Source organism: Pongo abelii, chromosome 4 (genome assembly GCF_028885655.2).
Source record: "Pongo abelii isolate AG06213 chromosome 4, NHGRI_mPonAbe1-v2.0_pri, whole genome shotgun sequence".
Classification (NCBI taxonomy): Eukaryota; Metazoa; Chordata; class Mammalia; order Primates; family Hominidae; genus Pongo; species Pongo abelii.
This window is the reverse complement of record NC_071989.2, coordinates 90671411-90698642: the sequence shown is the minus strand read 5'-3', so window position 1 is coordinate 90698642 and position 27232 is coordinate 90671411. Positions and strand designations below refer to the sequence as shown.

The following is a 27232-nucleotide window of genomic DNA, read 5'->3' as shown; positions in this document are numbered from 1 at the left end:
ACACTTAAATTTTACTTTTAAAAACTTTGTTTTTAATATTACCTGTCCCAGTCCATGCTGAATGACCATCAGTAAGTGTAATAACAAAACCAGATTCCAGTGTTTTCTCCCAAGATACTTGTAGAAAATGAGTTATATTGGGTTCAGAAGCAAGATGGATTCTGCTTATTTTTCTCTCCATTTCTTAATACCTGTAACGGGAGAACACAATTAATATTTTTAAAAGAAACTAACTCAAATAATGTTTTCTGTACTGGCCTCTCAGCTACACAAACACCAAGGAAATAAGAAAATAAGCAAAACAAAAAAACTGTATAATAGGTTCAACCATTAGATTGAACCACTAAATTCAGTAAATAATACATTCAGTAAATTCATAGTTTTCTTCAATACTAATTCACAATTTTTACAGATGAGAAAAGCAGAGGCCCATAAATGGAAAATGATTTGTCCAAGTAATGAAGATAAAAATTATCATCTCAGCTGGGCATGGTGGCTCACACCAGTAATCCCAGCACTTTGGGAGGCCAAGACGGGCAGATTGCCTGAGGTCAGGAGTTCAAGACCAGTCTGGCCAACATGGTGAAACCCCATCTCTACTAAAAAAAAACAAAAAATTATCATCTCAACAATATGCAGAGTAAATTTTACCACTTCTTTTCCCCCAGATTCAATAGGCTCTTTTTCTACCACAAAAGAAATGGTTGCAAGAACTTGTGAGAATGACCTGGAACTGATCTCACTACTGAAATAGTACAGTAATTAGAAAGGATAAAATTGACCAAGTATCTTAGTCTCTGTCTGGAGACACCGTGTGGAACGAAAAAGTTGAGTCAGCATAATTCAATGGGGGAAAAAAAAAATCTCAGAACCCAACAGCTGGCAGTATCCAGTCATGCCTTGGCTAAGACAGAGATGCCCAGGCTCAGTGACTGAAACACCCTATCCACTGAGACACGGGCACTCTGTAATAGAGATGAGTTGCATCAGATTATCACAGCCTGAGGCCAATAAATGTTTCTGCATTCTTTAAGTTTTGTATTTAAGTATTATATATAGACAGAAAAGTACATGTATCAAAAGTACAAAAGTACAACTCAATGAATTTTACAATTGAACAAATCCATGTAAGTAGTACCTAGATCAAGAAGCAGAACACTACTACCCCAAAATTCATTCTCACACTCCCTCCTCTCTAGCCACTGGCCTCTCCAAATAACCACTATCCTATCTTCTAACAGAGATGAGGGCTTTGAATATTTCTGTACTTTATGTAAATAAAATCATACAGCATGTTCTATTTTGTGTCTGGCTTCTTTTGCTCAACATTATGTTTGAAAGATTCATCCACACTATGTGTTACAGTGATAGATGATTTTCAGGGCAGTATAGTAGTCTATTATATGAGTACAAGACAGGTTATTTATCCATTCTACTAGTGGTAGGCATCTGGGTACTTTCTAGATTTTGACTACTACAAATAGTGCTGGCAGAAACACTCTAGCAAATACATATGCATTTCTGTTTAGTATATACCTAAGAGTAAAATTGTTGGATCAGAGGATATGGATATATTCAGTTTTGGTACTACACAGCAAATATTTTTCTAAAAGGGTTGTACCAGTTTACAACTGATGTATGAGAATTCTGATTACTGCACATTCTTGCAGACATTTTCCATGGTTTTCATGTTGGCCAATTTTTTACTTCATACAATAAAGAAAATAAGAATTAGGGGTACACAATGTAATACTAGAAGTTAGAGTTAGAAGGGAGTCAGATCTAAGATCATCATCATCCATTTGTTAAGTACTTTGCACCTGCACAAGAACTTCATTACTTGAACAAACAGACATCCATATAATATAAAAATTCTAAAAACCTAATCTTGCCCTTCCCAAAACAATGATTACCTGAACATTTCCCTCTGTCTTTATCCACAGACATGCATGTTTAAATAAATCTTATAAACAGCTTTTTTCATGGTGGCACAGAGTTTTACACCTAGCATTCTTAGTGACTAAATAATAATCTATTAAGTACTATAATTAATGGAAATATGTTGACATATATATATATATATATCAGCTCTATCTCTACTGGAACCCTATGAATATAGCAACTAACAGGATCCTCATTGTATGAATAAAAAACCAGAGGTAAAGTTTAATACTCAAGATCACACACTAAGTGGTGGTGCAAGGACTCAAATCCACCACCTGCTCTTCTTACCACAGCACTTTGCTTGTCAGTAGGAATGTAGAAGTCTAGTAGATCTGAAGTTAAGAAAAACCAGACTTCTAAAGTTACCAGATAAAGAAACAGGGTTGGACCATGAAAGAGGTATGCTTAGGGAGCTTCTGCCGTGTGACAGCATTGCCAGATAAGGAGCTGTTGTTTTAAGACTACTCTAAAACAAAACTAAGACTTTTATTTCCAGTCTCCCATCAAATGGTCGTTAACCAAGCTTATATTCTGCAATCATATGAGACGTGTGGGAAACAAAATAGCCAGTTCTGATTCTGGATCAAGTTACAAGAAAAAAGTTTCCAAATCTGATCTCCTATGCCCTATTGCTGACTTCTGGATATGTCTGCCGAGGATATGAAAAGTCTATGCCTGTCCCAAAGAAGGCTTTCCACAAATACTTGTCCTTGGATTTATTTAAAATTATTTCAAATCTGTCACCCATGAATTCTACCCATTTTTCCTAGTAATACCAGTAGGGTTCATACAGATTAAGTATAAATCCTCTTACACACGACAGGCCTCTTCTTAAGACTATATGCTAAAAGTCAAAACAGTTCTTATAAGATGATTTCTGATACCCTCACTAGTTTGATTAATCTCCACAAAATTCTCTACAGTTAATCTCTGCCACTCAAAGCATAGTTCACTGAGTCCCAACTGGTAGTCTAGTTGTTCTATAAACAATTAAAAAATAGACAAAGACTATTACTTCATCCTAAATAGTGCACTTCTATAATTTCAAGGAAATATCACATTCAGTTTTAATTATTGTTTTTAGTCATAGTGAGAGTGATGGGGTTGTGTTGAGGGTATTTTGTTATGTTTTTGGCAGCTACATCATTCTAAAAATTCCTATTTGAGTTTAATATCAACTAAACCTTGTTTAGTTGTTTTTCTACGTATATTATTACTAAGTCACTTTTACTCTATCCTTTGTTTGTAGTTTTTGTTGATGTTGTCTGATGTGTTTGCTAAGGTTCAATTTTATGTTTTATATTGGCTTGTTAAGTTTGCATTGAATAGTGATTCTGTTCCCGTGACCCAACACGTTTATTATCTCTCTGACCTTGTCATCTAGAAATCTGATAAACTTCTTCTTCTAAGTATTCAAGTCATGCACATAAAATGTTGAGCAGGACAAGCTCAGGCATAGACCTGTATAGTCTGCCATTAGAAACACCCTCAAGTAGACATCAATCATCAACACTACGTGGGAACACCACTTATATTTCCAAGTCACTAGAATGTAAGGAGAATCCTTGGAAAAATCTATCTACTTTACCAGTCTATCAATGCTATTTAAAAGAACAACAACAACAAAAAAGAAATTAAAACTGTTAATTAGTGATCCCACTTTTATTTATAACAATGATAGGTTCTTTTTCTTTTAATCCAAAAGCAATTCTTCTGGTAAATCACTCTAGAATCTTGCCCAGATTGACTTCAAATTTATCAGACTGTAAAATGACACATATTACTTAGTTCAAGCAAATACCTATATTTGTTCTAATAATGTAACACCTGATACTGTAAAACTGATTTTGTGAGCTTCGTTAAAAGATGCTTATACCGTAGAAGCTAATAAACAAAACTAGAGAAATAACATAAAAATTATAAATATGCAAAGAGAAAACATTATAAAAAGTCAGAATCAGGAACAAAGCACAAACTTCCAACATGAAAACATTACAACTGTTATTTAATTACAGAGCATGAGTCTCTTACTAGATGATCCTTTAAAAAAACATTATAAAGTAATCCTTATAGCCCCATCAATTAGGCATGTAAAAATTTTAGATATATTTAAGTTTGTAGGTTTGATACCATACTCACTGAAAAAAATAATTTTTAAATATTCCATTTAGTCAAAATTTTTTCCTACAATAAGGTCCTTTGCCTAGATGTGCTTAATTCTGAAATGCTTTATCCATTTGTGAATATTTTCTTTTAGATCAATTAGTCAATACACTTAATGTGCAGTAAATTACTCACATGCTCTGTAATCCTTAAATTTGAAAATTACTGGAAAATCTGTGTTACTGTTTTTCTATGCCAATCATTGAAAAAGACATATAGTTCAAGGCTTACATAATTTTAATTGGCTCAAAACCCACAATTTTGGGGGTGGGGTGCATGGGAGCGTGTAGGAACTACTTGTGGCATAGCATTTTTTGCCTCTATAGTATTTCCATACAAACATACACAGATGCACATATACTTATGCAGATTATTTTTTCTTAAACTTACCTTAAGAAGCATGGCTATTGTTACCATTAATATAATTTTGTGAAAGGAAAATACAGCACTTATAATTACTATGAAATAGCAATTGGTTTCATTCCTTTTTTTTAAAGCCATATTTGAACCAAGTGACAAATTTCTAATTACAGAGAAAATTTTGTTTAAAATTCAATATTCCAGATGCCTGTCAGTAACTCCTCCTACTTTCACAATAATATAAAGGGCTTTAATCTCAATGATGTTAAAAAGACATTTGGGGATCAGTTTTAAGAACATCTTTGAATTATTCATGTTTCAAATATTTTCCAATTTTCTAACTGTAGGTATTCATGACAAAAATTATATGATTTTATTTTAAAGATTCTATTATTTAGTAAACTCACATTTGAACCTTTGGAGACTACCTGTGAACCACATTTAAGCAATTAACATTAGTAGCCCATAAGTGACAACACAGTATCCTATAAGTATCTTGTTTGTGCCTCAGCAGTCTCAGAAATGTACTTTATATCAAATAAGTCTTAATTTCCTAATACCATACTATTTGAATGAGGTTTGAAAGCACTTCATTCTTTTACTTACTGAGATCACCCTCTTACAAAATATCAAACACAAAACATCTAATGAGAATCACCCATGGAAACAGAAAAAAAGATGACTTGGAATGTCTTTTAAGATTCAGTAAGAGCAAATGAACGATCTCTTTGCTTTCACCAGCCCTGTAAATGGGAATAGTCAGCCATAGTTTTTTGCCCCGAGACTACTTGAAGAAAGAGGGTGGAATCCTCTTCAGAGGGACTGATTGATTAGGGCTATAAGAAAGCCTGTGTTTTGTTTTCTAAGGGCACTAAAGGTCACATTAGTATCAGCACCTCTCCCAGCCAGAGCCAAGGATCTAAGACAAGCCTGCAGGTGGAAACAGTTGGGTCCCACCCCAATTTGTACATCAGTAGCTTTATTGAGAGTTCAGAACAGTTGAGAATTGAGAAGCTTATCTTTAGTACTTTGTGTCTTTGATACTTGGCCTCTCTCTTAGAAGAGAAATAAGTTGTTGGCTGGTATGCAATTGATGTGATCTAAGGTCTGAACAAATACCATTCACAGTTGCTTCTGAATAAACAAGACACTTTTTAAATTAGTTTACAAAGAATTTTGTATGCCCTTTTGGATGCTGATAAGGAGTAGTGCAGAAGCCAACTATCTCTCTTAGGTCAGCTCAAGTTAGTTACAACACTGTATCATTGATAACACCATTTTGAACTTGAGCTTCTTTTATTTTCCTTTATAGTAAATTATGACTTCTTTTTAAGCTGCTTGGGCTGCAGGTGTTCAAACTTCTGCAGCTCTGCCAAAGAGTTGTACTTACAGATCAGAAAGTGCTAAATGCATGTTTCTAATGAAGCAATTAACTTAAGTGCCCCCTTGTTGAGAAAAGTAGGCTGATACCTAAAGTGAGTTCAGAATAAAGATTAGCACACAGCATATGCTGTTAATAGTCTGTAATTAGTTTCCTGGTTACATTATTTTGTTTGACCTTATTATTTTTATTCTTAAAAGAGAAAATTTAAATTGCAAACCAAAAGTGTGGTCACAGATTGTTTTAAAGTCTTATCACATTATAAAAATTCAAAGACAGGAACATATATAATTGCTAGAAAAAAGGAAAGAAAGGTTTATGAAACTACCACTAGGCTATTCACTTCTGAGACAATCACACAACAATTTAGGAAAACTAAGTGCAAACAAAAGGATTATTTCTTGTTTAGTACTTTTAAAAAGCACTGACTATTTGCATTTTCCTTTTTTATCAGAATACCCACTCCCCACATTAAAGATATTTTACTGAATAATTTATTGCTAGCATTTTCTGTTAATAGCCTGCCAACTTGCTGGTTAGTGTTACCAAAGGGTAAATTAAGATTTTTTTTTTTTTGAAAAAATTACCACAAAGTCAATTTGCCTTTAAATTTCCAAAGCAATTAAAACAAAAATACCCAGCAACACGTCTACATAAAAAGTGCTTTCCTAAAATAATATTTTCGAGTTAGATTTGTTTCTAAACATTAAGTGTAAAGAATTCACAGGATTACTAAATATCCTTCTAATCATGTGAGAATTAACTCCATTTTAATAATTTTGAAAGTAAGGTAACCACCTGTCCAGGTATTCCTGGAATTTTCCTAATTTTCAAACAAAGTCCCAAGACCTAGAAAATCTCTCGATTCCAGGCAAACCATGACGTTTAGTCACCATAAGGTAGTAAAATACAGTTATAACTGCTAACATAATCTTATTCAAAAACTTGTAATATACAGCTGATGTATAAGGGAGACATTAAATTAATCTGATGCTTTAGGAATAGAGCATTAGTACTATAAAATAAGTCTAAAAAATAAGGCCTCTTGGTTGAGGTCACAGTCCATTCTTAATTACCTCTCATGACTGTGGAATGCCAGTTGCTGCCATTCCAAATATCATATTACTTCTCATTTCCTCCGCTTATCTTTTACAAACACCATTAATAATCATTAGTTTCAGTGATAAACGTAAATTTCACTTCCTCTCCTTTCCTACTCTAACCCTATAAAGTGGGTATTAAAAAGCAATAAAATGACCTAATGTATGAACAAATTTCCCACATACTATTTAATACCTAGCTCCAAAGTGCTCTTAAAATTGGACCCTAAGTTCCAAGACTACAACTTCCTTCATATTCATCAAACGGCCACTCTTGATTACAAATAAACTTGGCAGAAAGGATGAGAGTACAGTTATCATTTTGGAAACTTTCTAGACTGTCACAAGAACACTTTAGTTCTAATTGCAGTTTCATGTGAGAATGACACTTAACAGAACTGAAGAGAAGAGATAAGATAGTACCTGAAACAGCATTAACTAAGCAGCAGTCTTTTTCAACAAGAACTTAGTAATTATGATTTCTTAAGCCTCAAAATTTTTGACACCTCTCATATTTCAATTCCAAAAAAGTGAGGGTGGTCCTATGAAACATCACCAATTAAGCTTATATACAGTCTTTTCTACTTAAAAAAAAAAAAAAAGTGTTTTTCAGAACTGAAATGTAACTAAAAGCACTTGTGTGAAAAAGGAATAAGACTTATAAACAATGTACTTTCCCCCCCCACTCACAAACCCATCATTTACTTAAAACCGCACCCATTTATCTGCCTATTTCTTAATGGCAAACAAGATGACAAGTGATAGGACTGAGCAACTTAGTCTGAGGAAAAAAAAAACAAAACCTGTAACATATCCTCAAATTCAGCAATACAAAACTATTTAGGAACTATATAAAATTACCAACATTTCACAATTTTTAACCTATAAAAATGACAATTTCATGCAGTTCAAATAATAGTAACAGTTACAAATAGCACATAAGGACTTTCATTCCTAATTGGATGAGTAATTACATATTTATCTCACACGCTTCAATTTCTCAGTCTAAGTCATTTTTGACCACATCTCTGAATACATTTTGGACAACTCCAGCAGGAGGAAGTTCCAAAGTATAAGCAAGACTCTGTTCTGAGTATAACCCTCGGGTTATACATTCTCAAAGTGGACTAAAATTTATACCTAAAATTTAAGTCAAGCTCTATTCTCTCTTGTAAGGGTACAAGTTCTAATACTTCCAGGGACCATGCAGATCAGGAGTGAGGCCATATGCATCCATTGTATGACAAGTGGGACTGTGGGAAACTAGAAACTACAAGTACCATATAAAGGTGGTAGCCATTACTCACTGCAAAGCACATTGTTATCATGCGTAAGTATTGGTCCTTAGTGTTCTGTCATTCAGATTATTCAAGAAACTGACAAATCCCAATTTTTATGCAGAAGTCAACTGGCTTTGAAATGTTGGCTCATATTTTTTTTCAAAACACTGAGTATAAAGTTTCCAAAATTATATGTGTACACCTACAATAAGAATTCTGCACCCATCCACAAACAAAAATCTTGTTGTAGGAGTCTTGGGATTCAGGTAGGAGGCTGTAAAACCCGAGTGGAGCCCAAGACTTAGGAAGGTCGTTTTGAGGGTACAAACTTGCACCTAGACACACAGATTGGGCTCCTGGGTTCAAACACAGAAATAATCCTGTTCCCCAAACGGCTTGGCTTCAGCCCCCTTTGGCTTTTGCAACCAAAACCATCTGCCAAGGGGTCCTGGAGGAATTACACACCCAAGAGCACCACAAAGGCCAGTCAGCCCACCAACATCAGTCTTGGCAGTGGACCCAAAAGTTACCCTATAATTCAGCTCCAGCCCCCCTCATCTGTGGTCCCTGCTTATTACTGCTCACACAAAAACCCAGAGAAACACTTACCCATCTGAGCCACTGGGACAGGATTGCCACCCTCTATCCCACAGCAGATCCCAAGGGGGAGCTTTCTTGGCTACAGCACTTCTGCCCTGCAGCCCTGGAAATATCCTGCCCATGTAGAGAACTGCTGGGAGACTCACATATCTGAGTCACCAAGGCAGGCTTACCAGCCTCCATCCCATAGTAGATCCTGACCGGGTTCCGTCTCAGCTCCAATCCCTCTCTGCCACAGTAAGGGAACTATCCCACCTATGCCAAGAACTTCTGGGATTCATGTAAGTCTGAACCACTGCGACAGGTGTGTCTGCCTCCATCCCACAGCAGATCCTGGAAGGGCTCACTCTCAGCTCCAATCCTTTTGCTGGGAACTATCTTGCCTGGACAGGGAACTGCTGAAAGAAGCATCCATCTTAGTAATACCAGAATAGGCTTGCCAGCTCCTGTCCCACAGCAGATTGTAAAGGGGCCCAGTCTCTGCTCTAGCCCCTCTCACTGCAATTTGAGAACTATCCTGCAAGTACAAAGATCTGCTAGGAGATTCATGATCTGTGCACTGGGACAGACTTGTTAGCCTCCAATCCACAGCAGACCCTGAAGGGCCTCTGCTTAGCTACAGCCTCTCTCTGCTGCAATCCAGGAGTAATCCTGTCTACACAGAGAACTACTAGAAGATTAGCCAGTCTGAGCAACTGGGACAGGCTTGCCGGCCTCCACCCCACAACAGATCCTCAGCAGATTTTGACAACAAGCAGGCACTTGTTCTGACATAGGAGGGAGTTTAACCAGAGTGGTCCCTAGCCTCAAAGCCTACTTTCCTACCCCACTGAGCATTTCTAATAAGCATTTCTATTGAGCATAAAAATTGGTCCATCCATCCCAATCCACTTAACCTCAAGGACCCTCCTGCAACCCTGTCCAACTGCTGAATCCAAATAAAGGAAGACATCCTGTGGCCAAGGCTGATCAGAGGAAATTTCTGTGTCCATTCAGCAGCTCAGCCTAATTGCAGAGCTCAGACAGTAGTCCTGTCAGATAAGAGAACCTATGTAGCTACCCCAAAAAAATTCAGAGCAAAGGTAGCAGGCCAGCTTTCTACAGAACCTGAAAGCAAGTTGTGTCTGCTGAGAGTTATTACTAGCTGGCCCCTCCAGAAGTATAGGCTAGAATAAATAGCAAAGTTCTATCCCTGCCAACAAACACCTGTAAAAGCTGGAAAAGGTGGTTGTTTCCACAAATGTGCAAACACCAACACAAGGACACAGGATTACAAAGACTCAGGAAATCATGACACCTCCAAAAGAAACGAATAAAGCTCCAACAATGAATCCCAAAGAAAATGGAATCCATAAAATGGTAAAAAAAAAAAAAAAAAAAAAAAAAATTTCAGAATAATCCTTATTAAAAAGTTAAATGGGCAGCGCATGGTGGCTCACACCTGTAGTTCCAGCAACTCAGGAGGCTGAAGCAGGAGGATCCCTTGTGCCCAGGAATTCAAGGCTATGGTGAACTATGATTTTGTCACTGCACTCCAGTCTCCAGCCTGGGAGATAGAGTGAAACCTCGACTCTTTTGGAAAAAAAAAAGTTAACCACAAGAATATATAAATAGAAAATTAAATTTTGAAAACAATACATGAACAAAATGAAAAGTTTGACAAAGAAATAGAAAAAATTAAAAAATGGATATCCAGGAGATGAAGAATACAACGACTAAACTGAAAAAGGAAATAGAAAGCTTGAACAGCTGCCTTGAGGAAGCTGAAGAAAGAATCAGTGAGCTTCTAGATGGACATTTGAAATTAGTCAGAGGAGCAAAGAAAAAAAGAAAAGAAAGAAGAGGAAAGGAAAGAAGAGGAGAGGAGAGGGGAGAGGAGGGGAGGAGAGGGGAGGGGAAGGGAGGGGAAGAAAGGGAAGGGGAGGGAACAGGAGAGGAGGGGAGGGGAAGGGAGCCTATGGGGATTATGGAGCACCATCAAGAGATCTAACCTATACATAATAGGAATTAAGAAGAAGAAAAACAAAGTAGGTGGATGCATATTTAAAGAAATAGCAAAAGAAAAGTTCCCTAATCAGAAGGAAGCCAACATCCAGGTACATGAAGAAAGGAGATCTCCAACCAAATTCAAGCCAAAGAGGAGTTGACAATAACATGTAATTATCAAACTATCAAAAATTAAAGAGAAAGAAAAAATTCTGAAAACAGCAAAAGATAATAAAGAAATCACACACAAAAGGGTCCCAATAAAACTAACAGTAAACTTCTTAGCAGAAACCCCAGATCAGGAGAGAGTGGGCTGATATATTCAAACTCCTCGGGGTATGGGACGTAAAAAAAATGCTGCCAACCAAGAATACTTTACCAAGCAAACATGTCTTTCAAAAATAAGAAGGAAATAAAAACTTTCCCAGACAAGCAAAACTTTTACAACATCCCATAAATTTTGGCATACTGTGTTTTCATTTTTCTTTGTCTAAAGATATTTTTTAATTTCCCTTTTAATTTCTCAATTGACCTATTGGTTGTTCAGGAGCATGTTGTTAATTTCAGTATACTTCTGAATTTTCTGAAATTCTTCCCTTAATTGATTTCTAGTTTCATACAATTGTGGTCAGAAAAGATATGTGATATGATTTCAGTCTTCTTCAACTTCCTAAGTGTGCCTTGTGAACTAACATACAATCCATCCCAGAAATGATCTGTGTACATTTGAGAAGATTGTGTATCCTGTTGGTGTTAAGATGGAATACTCTGTATATGTCTGTTACAGTTCATTTCATTTAAAGCGTCGCTTAAGTCTAACATTGCCTTATTAATTTTTTGACTACATTATCTGTCCATTATTGAAAGTGGTGCATTGAAGTTCTCTACTGTTATTGTATTACAGTCTATCTCTGTACACCTTTTAATGTTTGCTTTATACATTTAGGTGCTCCATTGTTGGGTACATATGTATTTATAATTGTTATAGCCTGTTGGCAAACTGACTACTTTATCATTATATAATGCCTTTATTTTCTTCTTTTTACAGTTTTTGACTTAAAATATTTTCTGCTGTAAGTATTGCTACTCCTGCTGATCTTTGGTTTCCATTTGTGTAGAATATCTTTTTCCATTTCTTCACTTTCAGTCTATGTGTGTCCTCAAAAGTGCAGTGAGTTCCTTGTAGGAAGCATGTAGTTAGGTCTTGTGTGTTGTGTGTGTGTGTGTGTGTGTGTGTGTGTGTGTGTGTCCATTCATTTACTCCTTGTCTTTTATAGGAGAATATAATCTATTTACACTCAATATAATTATTGGTAAGTAAGGAAAGGACGAACTTTCTCATCATTATGTTAATTATTTTCTATTGTTGGGTCTTTTTTTCTTGAAGATATTTTGTTTCCTTCTTCATCTCTCGCAATTTTCCTTTGTGGTTTGATAGTTTCCTGTAGTGGTATGTCTTGAGTCTTTTGAATTTAATTTTATTTTTTGTGAATCTCCTATAGATTTTTGCTTTTTGGCTACCATGAGGCTTACAAAGAATATCTTACACTTCTGTCCATTTTAACCTGATAGCAGCTTAACATTGATTAAATACAACTCAACACTTTTACCCAGCCATCTTATGTTTCTAATGTCTAAATTACATCATATTATTATATATCCCTTGAAAGTTTATTGTAGCTGTGGTTGCAATTAATAATTTTCTCCTTTTACCCTTGTACTAAGAATAAAATTACTCTACACACCACCATTACTGTCCTAAAATATTCTGAATATTGATCAGTATTATTTATACCATTAGGTTCTGTGCTTTCATAACTTTTTTGTTATTTGACATTAAAACGGATTTGACATTAAAAGCATAGGAAACAAAAGCAAAGATAGACATGAGATTACATCAAACTAGAAAGCTTCTGAACATCAAAGGAAACAATTAGCAGAGTAAAAGGACAACCTACAGAATGAAGAAAATATCTGAAGTCCATATATCTGATAAAGGGCTAATATCCAAAGTATAAGAGGAAATCAAACAGCTCTATAGAAACAAAACAGATAATCCAATAAAAACGTGAGCTATTGACCTGAATAGGTATTTGTCAAAAGAATACATCTGAATAACTGATAGATACTTGAAAAAATGCTCACTATCACTAATCATTAGGGAGATAGAAATTAAAATCACAATTAGATATCACCTCCTATCTGTGAGAATGGCCACTATCAACAAAAACAACAAACATCTGCAAGAAGGTGGAGAAAAGGGAACCTTTGTACCCTGCTGGTAGGAATATAAATTAGCATAACCATTATGGGAAACAGTATGGAGGATCCTCAAAAAACTAAAAATAGAATTACCATATTATCCAGCAATCCCACTTCTAAGTATTTACCTGCAAGTTTTAAAATCAGAATGTGGAAGAGACATCTGTAGTCTCATATTCACTGCAGCACTAGACAATAGTCAAGTTATGGAATAAACCTAAATATCTATCAAAGGATAAATGAATACCAAAAAATTCATCTACACACAATGGAACATTATTCAGACTTTAAATTTGTGACATCACAGGCGGAATTGGAGGACATTACCCTAAGTGAAATAAGCAAGGCACAGAAAGACAAATGCCACAGTTCTCACTTATATATAGAATCTAAATTAATTGAACTCACAAAAGCAGAGAGTAGAATGGTGGTTACCAGAGGCTGGGTGGTAGGGAGGATGGGCAGTTGATATGGTTTGGCTGTGTCCCCACCCAAATCTCATCTCGAATTGTAATCTCCAGATGTTGACCTGGGACCTAGTGGGAGGTGATTGGATCACAGGGACGACTTCCCCCATGCTGTTCTCATAATAGTGGAGTGAGTCATCACAAGAGCTGATGGTTTTAATAGTTTGGCAGTTCCCATTTCACTCTTCTCTCTCACCTGCCACCATGTAAGATGTGCCTGCCTGCTTTTCCTTCTGCCATGATTGTAAGTTTCCTGAGGCCCCACAGCCATGCAGAACTGTGGGTCAATTAAACCTCTTTTCCTTATAATTTACCTAGTCTTAGGCAGTTCCTCATAGCAGTGTGAAAACAGGCTAATACAACAGTCAAAAGAGTATAAAGCCTCAGTTATATATGAGAAATAAGTCTGACTTTTTTATTTTAGATCAATTGTACAGCATGCTGAACATAGCTAACAATTGAGTACTGTACATTTGAATATTGCCGCAAATAATGTTAAATACTTGAGGGGATAGATATGTTAATTAGCTTAATTTAACCATTCTGCATTGCATTCAAAATTATAATATCACTTTGTACCCCATAAATATAAACAACCATAACATAATTTATAATAAATAAAATTTAACAAACAAAAAATAATGAGTGTGTGTGATATTATAAGAAACATGTTTGAACTTTGTCCCCTGCTCCTCACACAGAGTTGGCAAAACCCTTGAAATTTCCTGAGTGATAGGAATGTTTTTGTTACTCATAAGGAACAGCTTTCAATAACACCTGAGTTTATAATAATGAAGTGACTTACAGTGGGGCCTCTAGACAGCCTCAGGATGGAGCTGGTCACCAGAAACACCAAGTGATTAGTAGGCTGGGATTTTCAGACCCTCCTCCCGACCCTCCATTCCTCCCATGCACCCAGACCAGGAAATTGAGCTCTATAAAAATTTGAATTGGGAGGTTTATAAGTCCATTTTCACATTGCTGATAAAGACATACCTGAGATTCAGTAATTTATACAGAAAAAAACAGTTTAATGGACTTACAGTTCCACATGGCTGAGGAGGTCTCATAATCATGGCGGAAGGCATGGAGGAGCAATTCATGTCTTACATGGATGGCAGCAGGCAATGAGACAGAGCTTGTGCAGGGAGCCCCCCCACCCCACTACCTTATAAAACCATCAGATCTCATGAGATTTATTCACTATCGTGAGAAAAGCAAGAAAAAGAACTGCCCCCATGATTCAATTACCTCCCACTGGGTCTCTCCCACAACACATGGGAATTCAAGTCAGATTTAGGTGGGGAAACAGCCAAACCATATCAGGAGGCTTAGGAAGGAGGATCACTTGAGCCCAGGACTTTGACGTTACAGTGAGCTATGATTGTGCTACCTGCACTCCAACATGGGTGACAGAGTGAAACCCTGTCTCAAAAAAACAAAACTCTTGAACAAGGAGATGTGAACAGCTTCCTGCTTGGTGAATGCATCATGGTGCTAAAAGGTGGTGTGTCCACAGAAGGGCATTGAAGTCCTGTTCCCCTGCCTCCATACCTTTCCCTATGTGTCCTCTCTCATTTGGCAGTTCCTAAGTTCTATCTTTTGTACTAAACCAGTAAAGGTAAATAAAATATTTTTCTGATTTCTGTGACCTATTATAGCAAATTATCAAACCTGAGGCATGGTATCACAGGAAACCTTGATTTATAACTGGTTGGTCAAAAGTATAAGTGACTCAGGACTTGTGACTGGCATCTGAAGTGGGGGCAATTTTGTGAGACTGAGCCCACGAACCTGTGGGATCTGACACTAACCCTAGATAGATGGTGTTTGAATTGTACTGAATTGTTGAATACCCACTTGGTGTTAGAGAATTGGAGTTATGATTGGCCTCCAAGGATCCCAAGTCAGTTATCTTATTCCCCACCAGGGGAAGAAAAGAGGGTTTAATATAGGAAGGATATTGGGATAATCATGCTTAGCAGATTCTCTGCCAGTTCTTCTCCTGATGGAAAGGGCCTGGAGCTGAATTACATACACTGAATCACTCAGCAGAAAGCTCAGCTAGTGGCTGTTAGAAATGGAACTTTGATAGTTTCAAAATTCTAGTACTATTCTGTTAGATTCCCATGTGCTGGCCTCTCCAACATTTGAATGAAGCAAGCAACAAAATTAATCCAGATTAGAAGTCATTTGTTATCAAGGTATCACAATTTAGGAGGCTGTGCTTCTACAAGGGTAGTGTCTGATAGCACTTAGTTACCTGCAAAATTGGCAACCATCTCCAGCAGGCAGCAGTGAAACAAGGTCACACAGCTAAAAGAGTATATTTAAATTACCTTATTGATCAGAAAGATTAATCAATTGGTGGCCTCTTTATGGCTACAACTTAATATCAATTTTAAAACAAAATCCTAAAAAGATTGTCAGACTTCTTCAAAGGATTCTGAAATAGCACTAAATCAAACATATTCCTGCTTATAAACTACAATGAAGTGAAAATGAAGTCAAATTATCAATAATCTTCAAACTTCAGAACAATCAAGAATGATTATCTTATTAGAAAGAAGTTGGAAATGTTATATGCATCAACAATCTTCAAACTACAGAACTATCACGAATAATTTTCTTATTAGGGAGAAGCTGGGAATGTTACATGTCTTAGAAAAAAAAATTTATTTTTAATCAAACACTTCCCCAAAAGAATTAATGAAATGTTTATTAACAAATGAAGCCACACTAACTTTGTGTAAGAGAAGCAATTCTGCACTGCAAAATTTAAAATGCTGGTCTGAAAAGCTATTCAAAGTTAAGTTAGTTTCATAGTCACTTAATATGTTTTAAAAATTTCCCATTAAGTTGAAATAACGAACTGAAATCAACCTGCAGAATGTCAGTTGTAAAAATTCCACTCCATCTACCAACCATTCATTAAGGAAGCAGTATGTGCAAACTTTGTGTTCAATAAGAACTCTAGCAGATCAGAAAAAAAAAGTAGCAATACTTTCTCTCCAGAAACTTTTCATCCACTTAGGAGAACATGACAATACAGAGTTCTATATAAATTATAATTAAACTTGTTAGTTATTAAAAAAATAAGTAAATATATACAAGGTAGTATATAATTTTGCTACAGCAGAGTTAAAGTAGTAATAAAATAATGACACGATATGTCAAATACCTGCTAAATGACATACAAAGATGCGGCATTTTCTAAGGTAAAAAAATTACAGGACCAATATAAACAAAAATAAGAGGTATAAGAGAAGGTTTGCCTGAGGAATCCAATGTTCAGAAAATGAAATACCAACAATCAACTAGTAGACTCACCAGTAGCAACAATGATACAATTCCAATGCCTTGAAAATTATTTTTCCTTAACAATTGAAATGCATATTATTAAATTCAATTCTGCCTGCATAAATATTCCACTTTGGCCAAGGTACAAGAAAGCCCAATGAAACATCAGAAATACAAAATATCCAGAAAAATGAGGTACATGGTTTTCATTTGAACAAGGCATGTAGCTCCAAACCAAATAAAGAAGAGACATACACCAAAAAAAATGAGTAAATTACTAAATTTTCAAAGATAAGATTGTATTAATTTTTTTGTGTATTTTAGTATGACATCTTGCTTGCTGAAACAATGAACACGCTATGACCAGGAAAAAAAAAAAATTTTTTTTTGACACAAGGTCTCACTCTGTCACCCAGACTGCAGTACAGTGGCCACTCTGTCACCCAGACTGGAGTACAGTGGCACCATCTCGGCTCACTGCAACCTCTACCTCTCAGGTTCAAGTGATTCCCCTGCCTCAGCCTCCCAAGTAGCTAGGATTACAGGCATGCACCAGCACGCCCAGCTAATTTTTGTATTTTTAGTAGAGATGCGGTTTCACTATGTTGGCCAGGCTGGTCTCGAACACCTGACCTCAAATGATCTACCCCCCTCGGCCTCCCAAAGTGCTGGGATTACAAGTGTGAGCCCCTGTGCCCGGCCAACCAGGACAAATTTTATAGGGCTGTTGGTATTCAGAAATACCTTTTTATTTTTATTTTTTTTGTGTGGAGACAGGGTCTCACTCTGTTGCCTAGGCTCGAGTGCACTGGCACAATCTCGGCTCACTGCCACCTCTGCCTCCCAGGTTCAAGCAATTCTCATGTCTCAGCCTCCCGAGTAGCTGAGATTACAGGCCTGCACCACCACTCCCAGCTAATTTTTGTATTTTTGGTAGAGATGGGGTTTCGCCAGGTTGGCCAGGCTGGACTTGAACTTCTGACCTCTGGTGATCCACCTGCTTTGGCCTCCCAAAGTGCTGGGATTACAGGTGTGAGCCACCACGCCTGGCCTAGAAATGCCTGATTTTTTTAATTAAACCTTGTTTAGAGGTTATATAAAACAGAGATATCTATTTAGCTGATGGCCAAAAAAATTCAACCAAGTTAGAACATTCCAGAACATAAAGATCATGGTTAGGCATTTAGGTACGAACATTCAGTTCAGGTATGTCTGATTTAATATCTAAGGGATTTCTTCGACTCAGGACAAAATGAGAAAGAGAGAGAATCAGCCAATGTCTTAGAAAACTGTTTATGAAAAAAAAAAACTAGATAAAAACTGAGAAATTAAATCAAGGCACATACAGAGTTGATCGCTGAACAACTGAAGGTTTGTTCTGTGTGGTTCCACTTACACACTAAAGTTTTTCAACAAAAGTTACACCAAGTGTGTCCACCTCTCCTGCCTCGTCTTCCACCTCCTCTACCTCTGCCACCTCTGCCACCCCAGAGACAGCAAGATCAATCCTTCTCTTCCTCCTCCTCCCCAGCCAGCTCAACATGAAGACAAGAATGAAGACCTTTATGATGATCGACTTCCACTTAATGAATAGTAAATATATTTTCCCTTCATTATGATTTTCTTAATAACATTTACTTTTTTCTAGCTTACTTTATTGTAAGAATACAGTACATAATGCATATAACACACAAAACATACGTTAATCAACTGTTTATGTTATTGATGAGGCTTCTGGTCAACAATAAACTATTAGTAGTTATTTTGAGGGAGCCAAAAGTTATACATGGATTTTCAACTGCATGAGAGGTTGGCGTCCCTAACCCCTATATTGTTCAAGGGTCAACTCTATAGCTAATTACAATGTACGCTACTATATGGACTTAATAAATCATTCATTTCTTCTAAGAACTCATACAATATTATGAACTGGTTAAATGATTAGATTACTATTTAAAAGCCACCTATCGCTACCGTTAGAAAGGAGAAGCAATGAGAAAACGAGTCCTGATACCCATGTTTTATGTTCTTAAGATTGTTTTAGGACTGTCGTTCAAAGAATTGGTAAGTTTAAACTTCTTCTAGAAGTCCGCAAAACAATGTAAGATTGTGTGGTTCTAATGACTTGATATAAAAGCTCAAATGTCTCCTTTGCATCAAAAAGCTCTTTGTTAAAATATAGTGATATTAAGATGGGAATTAACAGTGGTGATCTATAATATGATTTTCTACTGAGACATGTTTGTCAGATAATGATAACAAGGTCATATTCCCTTATCACATCTAAAGTGCAAAATCTTCCATTTTCTATGTTGCCATTTAAGAAGTTATCAGAGTATAAACTTTTGTCTCCCCAAATTAATATCTAAGTCATCATGAGCCAATTTCTCCTTAAGAACAATGTTGAAAATGAAGGGTTGGTTCCTAAACACAACACTAGGCAAGTTTTTAAAATTCAATTTATAGATAAGTATCATAGCACAGCTAATTTACAAATTTATAAATAGCAATGATACTGTCATTTTTATGTTAAACCCATACATGGAACTCTATTAGTATACTATATCATACAAGCATCTACCTAAAAATTACGAAGAAAAATCATAAACTTTTAAACTTTAACTTTTTAAGTGCCTCAAAGTTTAGACAGATGTAATTTTATTTTCCCTGAGCAGCTGTTCATTTGGACATGTTCCGTATTTATTGATATACTGTGTCCAATGCTAGGGTCATATTTCTTAAACAGGAACTTGGCAACTTCCAAATTCTACGTAAATATTGACATGTCTCAGCATGTCAATATTTATACTGCCAAGACTGTGACAGGTTTCAAAAATGGCTGCATCTTATTTCTTAGCAGCCACGTACTTCTGTTCCAAATGAGCAAGTTCCTTCTTTATCCAATAAAATTCTCATTCACTGCTCTGGTAAAATTACAAGTAAGTTAATAGCATTCTCTCACACAAGACCAGATTGAGCTCTTTGCTTACCTCAACATTTTAGTCACTTCTGTAGGATTAGCAAAGCTATGGAAATGAACACAAATTCAGGATACAATGTCTTCCAGGTAATATTTGTTTTTGATTACTTAATCTCAAGCCTAATTATCATTTGCAAGGACATTACTAATGTGGAAGCCTTTTCAGAATCTATAGAGCTAATCTATTTCCTTTTGTGTTAGTTTTCAGGGCTAGGTGAAGATAAAACTGATTTAGTTTATAGGCTGCGACAATAACGATAATATTCAGAGGGCAGTTTGAACTCCGGATGCCAATCATAAAGAGTAGTTGGGAAGTCTAGCTCATTATCTAGGATTAAACAAACAGTATTTTAAATGCAAAATTAGTGTACCTAATTTTGTGCTACATGTCAGAGATACTGTTAACAAACGAATCATAATTAAATCAATCTTAAGAGCAAATTCCTGTACTGCTGAAGGAAAATCTTTACAACATCTTTAAACACTCTGGGATTTCCCAATGGTACACAAGCAGAAGTTTAATGTAACATGAAGTTACTGGTAGTAATGGCATCTAGTAAAAACATAAATGCCTCATGAACACTTTGGAATTTTGGCATGTATTTCTTCTTTTTGGCAACACAAATCTCAAGAATGTTTTCCTCCCCAGAAGTGCCTAATTTCATCAACATTAAAAATTTGCTGTCTACAATTGAACCCTGATCAATGATTTCAGCCAATGCCTTAGAAAAAAGCACAACTCACTTTCATCAGGGCTGGCAGCTTCAACAATGACAAGAAGCAAATTGTCCAGGGCTATACAATGCATTAACTCCCTCCTACTTGTATCAAAAGGATACAGTACCTTTCAATTATTTTAAAGACAGCCATCTTTTTCCTAAGAAACAAGGTATAGCAAATAAGCCATTGATTTTACACTCAAAAGACCCAGGGTGGAATCAAAACTATGCTTCATAGCTGAGTGTCCTTGATCATGCCATTAATGCATTAAAATATTCACTGATTACTTCCTATGTACCAGGATTTGATATCCCAAAGATCAGTAAGACACATTCGCAACTCTCTACTGACATAGAGACACCCAAACAGAATTATAATATAAGTTTGTAAAATGCAGAGGTAGGAAGGGAGCTCCTCTGAAAAGCAGCACTCACCCTGGCCTGACATTTTAGGGAAGGCTTCCCTGAGTTACATCTAATATTATAGGAATCTTTAAAGAGAAATGGTCAGGTGAAAACAACTTAGGGATAGAGGAAGAAAGATAAGGAAGGGCATTCCAAGTAGAAGAGTCTGCATGAGTAAAGGCTTGGAGGCAAGAAATAGTATGATATATGGAAGTGATAAATAATTCAGTGTTTCAGACTGCAAATCAAAAATTACAGGTTCATGGTCAAATGCGGTGCTCATGCCTGTAATCCCAGTACTTTCACGTCTGTAATCCCAGCACTTTGGGAGGCTGAGGCGGGTGGTATCACAAGGTCAGGAGTTCGAGACCAGCCTGGCCAACATGGTGAAACCCCGTCTGTACTAAAAATACAAAAAATTTGCTGGGCATGGTGGCATGCACCTGTAATCCCAGCTACTCAGGAGGCTGAGACGGGAGAATTGCTGGAACCCAGGAGGCAGAGGTTGTAGTGAGTACAGATTGCGCCACTGCACTCCAGCCTGGGAAACGGAGCAAGACTCCATCTCAAAAAAAAAAAAAAAAAAAAAAAAAATTACAGATTCAAACACCCAATCAAGTCAGTCATTCATTCAAACAAAACCTACTGAGTACTTCTATGCCTCAGACAAATGCTTTAGAATGTGGCATAAGACCACAAAACACATAAAAATGCCTGCCTTCATAGATTTTACATTTTAATAGGGGAACACAATTAAAAATACATGTAACAAACATGTAATACATATATAGAATAATGATAAACACTGAAGTAAAAAGAGATAAAACAGAGTGGAGAAGATAGGGGTAGGGGCTATGGAAGTTGCAAAGCTTCCATTTAAATAGGGAGGTTGGGATATGCTTTACTGCAAAGGTGACATTTGAACAACATGTAAAAGATGTGAAGGAATTAGCTGTAAGGATCCAAAAGCATTCTAGATAGAAGAAGCAGTCAATGCAAAGGCCCTGTGGTAGAAGTAGGCCTAGTGTACTTAAGAAACAGGGTGGTAAGTATGGCTGGAACAAAGGAAGAGAACACAAAGACATGTAGTCAGAGAGGTAATGGGAGACCAGATCATGTAGAGCAGAGGTGTCCAATCTGTTGACTTCCTTAGGCCACACTGGAGGAAGAATTGTCTTGGGCCACACATAAAATACACTAACACTAATGATACCTAAAGAGCTCAAAAAAAAAAAAAATCTCATGATGTTTTAAGAAAGTTTACAAATTTGTGGTGGGCCGCATTCAAAGCCATCATAGGCCACAGGCAGCCTGTGAGCTGTAAGTTGGACAAGACTGATGTAGACTACTGTAGGCCAATGTAAGGCTGTTAGCTTCTGCTATGAATCAAATGAGTCACGAAAGGTTTTTAAGCAAAAAAGTAATGTTATATTCTTCTGTATATTATTTTGAAATAATTCTGAATTTACAGAAGAGTTACAAAGATAATAGAAAGTTCTCATATACCCCTCACCCAGTTTCTTCTAATGTTAACATCTTATACTACCACGGTGCATTTATCAAAACTAAGAAACCAACACTGATACATTTCTATCAACTAAACCACAGACTTTATTTGGATTTCACCAGTTTTTCCACTAATAACCTCTTTCTGTTTCAGGATCCAACCTAGGATAACATATTGCATTTAGAATCTTACACGTAAATATACAATTTTTTATTTATATTTTAAAAGTATCACTCTGGCTGACATGAGAATAGACAGTAAGGAGGCAAGGACTGAAAAAAGCAGAGAGAACAGAACACAATTACTATAATCCAAGCAAGAAATGATAGTGGGTAATAACAAAAATCTGAGCAAGAGATGATCAGTATACTAATAGCAGAAATAGTAGAAAACTGTTGAATTCTAGATATATTTCATAGAAAAAGCCAACAGATTTGTTGGAATACAAGAGGAAGTAAGGAGTCAAGGATGACTCCAAAGATTTAACTGAGCAGCTGGCTGTATAAAGTTGCCATCAATTCAGATGAGAAAGAATGGGAAAGGTTTGGGAGGAAAGGAGTTCGGTCTGGGACATCTGAGTTCAATATATCTTTTAAATATACCAATGAAGATGCAGAGGTAGAAAAAGAGGAATTGGAACATGGAGCATAGAAAACTCTTTAGAGGATTTTTGTTGCAGAGAAGAGCAACAAATGGGATTGAAAATGGAGAAAGGTTAAGAGAAACATTTCTTAAGGTAAAAGAAATAAGACATACATTAATAGAAGTGTCTTTTTTGGTGAAACTTCTTTTTTTAAAAAATGTTAATGTGTATATTTGAGGTTTACAAGTTGACATTATAGGATACACACAGATAGTAAAATGGTTACTTTAGTGAAGGAGATTAACACCTATCATCTACCCTATTTTTTGTGTGTGACAAGGGCAGCTGAAAATCTACTTATTTAACAAAAATCCCTAACAGAATAAAACTGTATTAACTTTGGTCCTCAAGGACATTTCAGTCTGAATTGAAAAGCCATGTGGGAAGAGAATAAAAACAAGGGGGGAGAAAAAAAGGACAAACACTGGAACATGAAAAACCTCTACCTGAGGTTAGGGAGGCTAGCTGAGGATAAGAGGAAAAAAGCAGAACAATTGTCTTTCAATATATGTGAATAACAGTGAATGAAAAAAGGTAGGTAATGTAAAAGGTAATGTAAATCAACCCTATCATTAACACTAGCAACAAAGTAAAAAGAGAAAATAGGGAGAAAGTGGTCTGGTGATATAAATGCAATACCAACTTAATACTAAAACCTTTTATAGCAGTCCTCTCCTTATCCAAGGGTGTATATCCCAAGGCCCTGCGGGGAGGCTGAACCCAACTGCCTTCAATCTGAGCATGCTTCTGTTCACATTTTCTAACCACAAATTTAATTCCCTTTTTATCTTAGCTAAGCTTTTATCATGCACTATGGCTATAAGTTTGGCAGTTTGAGGTGTGACAGTAAAACTAGCATAAATTTCTTTTTGCTTATTCACAATTTTACAGATAGATTTGTTCTTACCATAGATCTTAGCAACATCAACATAGGATTTCTTTTCTTCCTTATTAAGTGGAGAACTTTCATTTTTTGGCTTAAAAGAGGCACTTTACAGCTACTCTTTGGCATAACCAAATTGCCAGCGTCATTACTCTTATGCTTTGAAGCAATAATTAAGTAAAATAAGTATTCCTAGAACACACGCACTGTGATACCACCTCCATCAATCTGATAACCAAGCAACTAAAAGGCAGGAAGCTTATACAGCAGGGATACGCTAAACAAAGAGATGATTCATGGCCCCGGGCTGAATGGGATGGGACGGAATAAGATTTCATCACAACTCAGAAAGGCATGCTATTTAAAATGTATGCATTATTTCTGGAATTTTTTTTTTTTTTTTTTTGAGATGGAGTCTCGCTCTGTTGCCCACGCAGGAGTGCAGTGGCACAATCTCGGCTCAATGCAGCCTCCACCTCCCGGATTCAACTGACTCTCCTGCCTCAGCCTCCTGAGTAGCTGGGACTACAGGCGCATGCCACCACGCCTGGCTAATTTTTGTATATTAGTAGAGATGGGGTTTTACCGTGTTGGCCAGGCTGGTCTCAAACTCCTGACTTCAAGTGATTCGCCCACCTTGGTCTCCCAAAGTGCTGGAATTGCAGGCATGAGCCACCACACCGGCTGGAATTTTCTACTTAATATTTTCATACTGTGGCTGATCATGGGTAACTGAAACTGCAGAAATCAAAACCTCAGATAAGGAGGGACTACTGTATTTAGTGCCTAATATATGCAATTCAACCATTCCTCCATTATAATTCCTCCTCTCCAGGGACTTTTAATTTAGCAAAGACAAAGCCATGCCCAGTAATAGCCAACACTTTCTGAGTGCTTACTGTATGCCAAACATTTGCCTAGATGATTTACTTGTAATAACTCGTTTAATCCTCATAACACTGAGGACACCTGTGCACTAGCACCACAGAAAACTACAAATATCCACTATTTTTACATATGATTCTAATATACCCATGAAACCAAAGTTGGAAATATTCTTCCAGATTCAGGAGAGATAATACTTTTTGAACAGGCCAGATGCGGTGCGGTGGCTTACACCTGTAATCCCAGCACTTTGGGAGGCCGAGGCGGAAGGATCACTTGAGCCCAGGAGTTTGAGACCAGCCTAGGCAACATAGTGAGCCCTGTCTCTACAAAACATAAAATAAAATTAGCCAAGTATGGTGGCATGCACCCACGGTCCCGGCTACTGGGGATACTGAGGGAGGAGGATAGATCGCTTCTGCCCTAGAGGTTGAGGCTGCAGTGAGCCATGATTGTGCCACTGCACTCCACCCTGGGCAACAGAGCAAGATCCTGTCTCAAAAATAAAAATAAATAATAATTTTTGAACAAAGGAATAACACAGACAGATTTTATTTCTAGTAAGGAAAGGATCCAAGATGGTTTTAAATGAGGATTCACTGCAAAGCTGCCAGAAAGATTTTAGAAATTGTGATATAATCTGAAACCCAAAAAGTAGGGGGTTTATGTAAGACGATGGAGCTAAACTACCACCTCCCAAAAAAAACTCACCACGTCAGATTAACTTTGATGTTTTACATAAATGCAATAAACATTATACATATTTGTTCAGCCTCATTTATTGGCATATGTGTTTCTCTATAGATAACTTAAAAACTGGCAACGCCGTTCTTTACTATTTTGAAGCTCAGGTACATAAGAAGTCATGGCCTAAAAATAATTAAAATATATAGATATAGCAAATCAACTGTGATCTCTAACAAGTTAAGCTTTCTGATGCTCTTCACAGGTAGCCTGAAGCAGAGCTTCATACAGAAGTATTACCTTTACATGTAACAAAGATAAAGACGATCTTCACATGAAAGCAAGGGCAGTTGTCTACAGACACATTTACTGCCCTAAAAGCCAAGCTCAATAAATTGCACAACATAATTTCCATAACTAAACCAGGTTTGTTTAATTTGAATGGCAAGACCTAAAAGGTATAATATAAAGGAATTACAAGACAGAACATTAAAAGACTTTTTTATCCTTAGGTGGAGAGTACTGTATTTTTTTATACCTTTCTTATTCCCCTCTCCCCCAACCTTATTAAATTCCTTAAAGGAACAGACCATCTTTGTTCCTATGCTGCAATCTCAAGATCCATGAATAAAGCAGGCACCCAGTAAATACTTCCTAATTTGTGTATTTGACCAACTCTTGACAATTCAATATAACAGACTCAAATATCAAGTTAGTTATAGTTTAAAACAAAACCTTTGTGTGCCCTAGTGAACAATGTAAACACAAATAGCAGAATCCCAAATTTTCTAATCAGTGTGTTGCCCTAAATACAAAAGGGTCTCACTGGCCGAATACAGCTCATAAACCAACATCTCACGTGAGTTACCTTCTCTCTTTCTCTCTATCCACCTTCTAAGTCAATAAAAAATTGAAAACATTCTGAAAAGAATTCTCTCCCACCCGAGAAAAAATACACCACACATTTAGAACCAAAAGGTTGCCAAAAGGGGGCAAAGAGTGAAAAACTCTCATTTCTAATACTTTATTAGAATTCCAAGAACTATGCAAATTCAAACATGTCAAAGCGCCTGTTTCTCCATCGATAAAATGCAGAAAGAAAAACGTGTGTGTGTGTGTGTCTGTGTGTGTAATAGAACCTCACCTAATGGGATAATTAAAATCAGAAAAAGCTAAATACTACTACTGATTAAAAGTTGCCTTGTCATTTGTCTTGCCAGTTGATTTCTTTGAAGTACCTAATCAATTGCTGCAGTCCGCAAACGGCAGTTCCTTCCCATTGGTTACCACAGAAAGTTCTTTCCTGACCTCAAATTGCCTGGTACGTTTCAGCCCCGATGCCTGGATGGAACCCACAGTTTACCAGTATCTGGGAATTGAAAGGACAGGCCAGTACTGGGGAAATGCTCAAACAGCCTACTCAACACTACCCTCTGGATTCAACCGTCCTCCCAATCCCACAACCAACACAGCATTTCAAAAGTGCTTCGCATTCCCAAGAATCCCTCAGACGCAAACGGGGAAACTGAAAAGGGTGTGAACAGGTAGGTTCGCACCCTGAGGATAATGCCGAGAACCCTAGCATCCCCAAAAGCCCACAAGAGGAAGCCGCGGGAGCTCACAAATTGAGGGGGATTCTCGCACTGTGGAGTTCTAGGGGTAAGTAGCAGGGAACTTTTGTTA

At 36.8% G+C, this 27232-nt stretch overlaps 1 protein-coding gene across 9 annotated transcripts in view; it reads right to left on the bottom strand.

Annotated features, from left to right (window-relative positions):
• Nucleotides 1-27232, bottom strand: part of XRCC4 (X-ray repair cross complementing 4) — a 310135-nt gene that overhangs the window by 242994 nt on the left and 39909 nt on the right. For 6 of the 9 annotated variants that reach the window (XM_054555079.1, XM_024246673.3, XM_024246676.3 and 3 more), the window contains exon 2: nt 43-191. In XM_054555079.1, coding sequence (XP_054411054.1) covers nt 43-181 — 139 coding nt within the window. In that variant the 5' untranslated portion in view covers nt 182-191. Of the gene's footprint in view, nt 1-42; nt 192-26787 lie in introns of those variants that run through there. The other 3 variants (XM_054555080.2, XM_054555078.2, NM_001132650.2) reach the window with 3 other exon arrangements.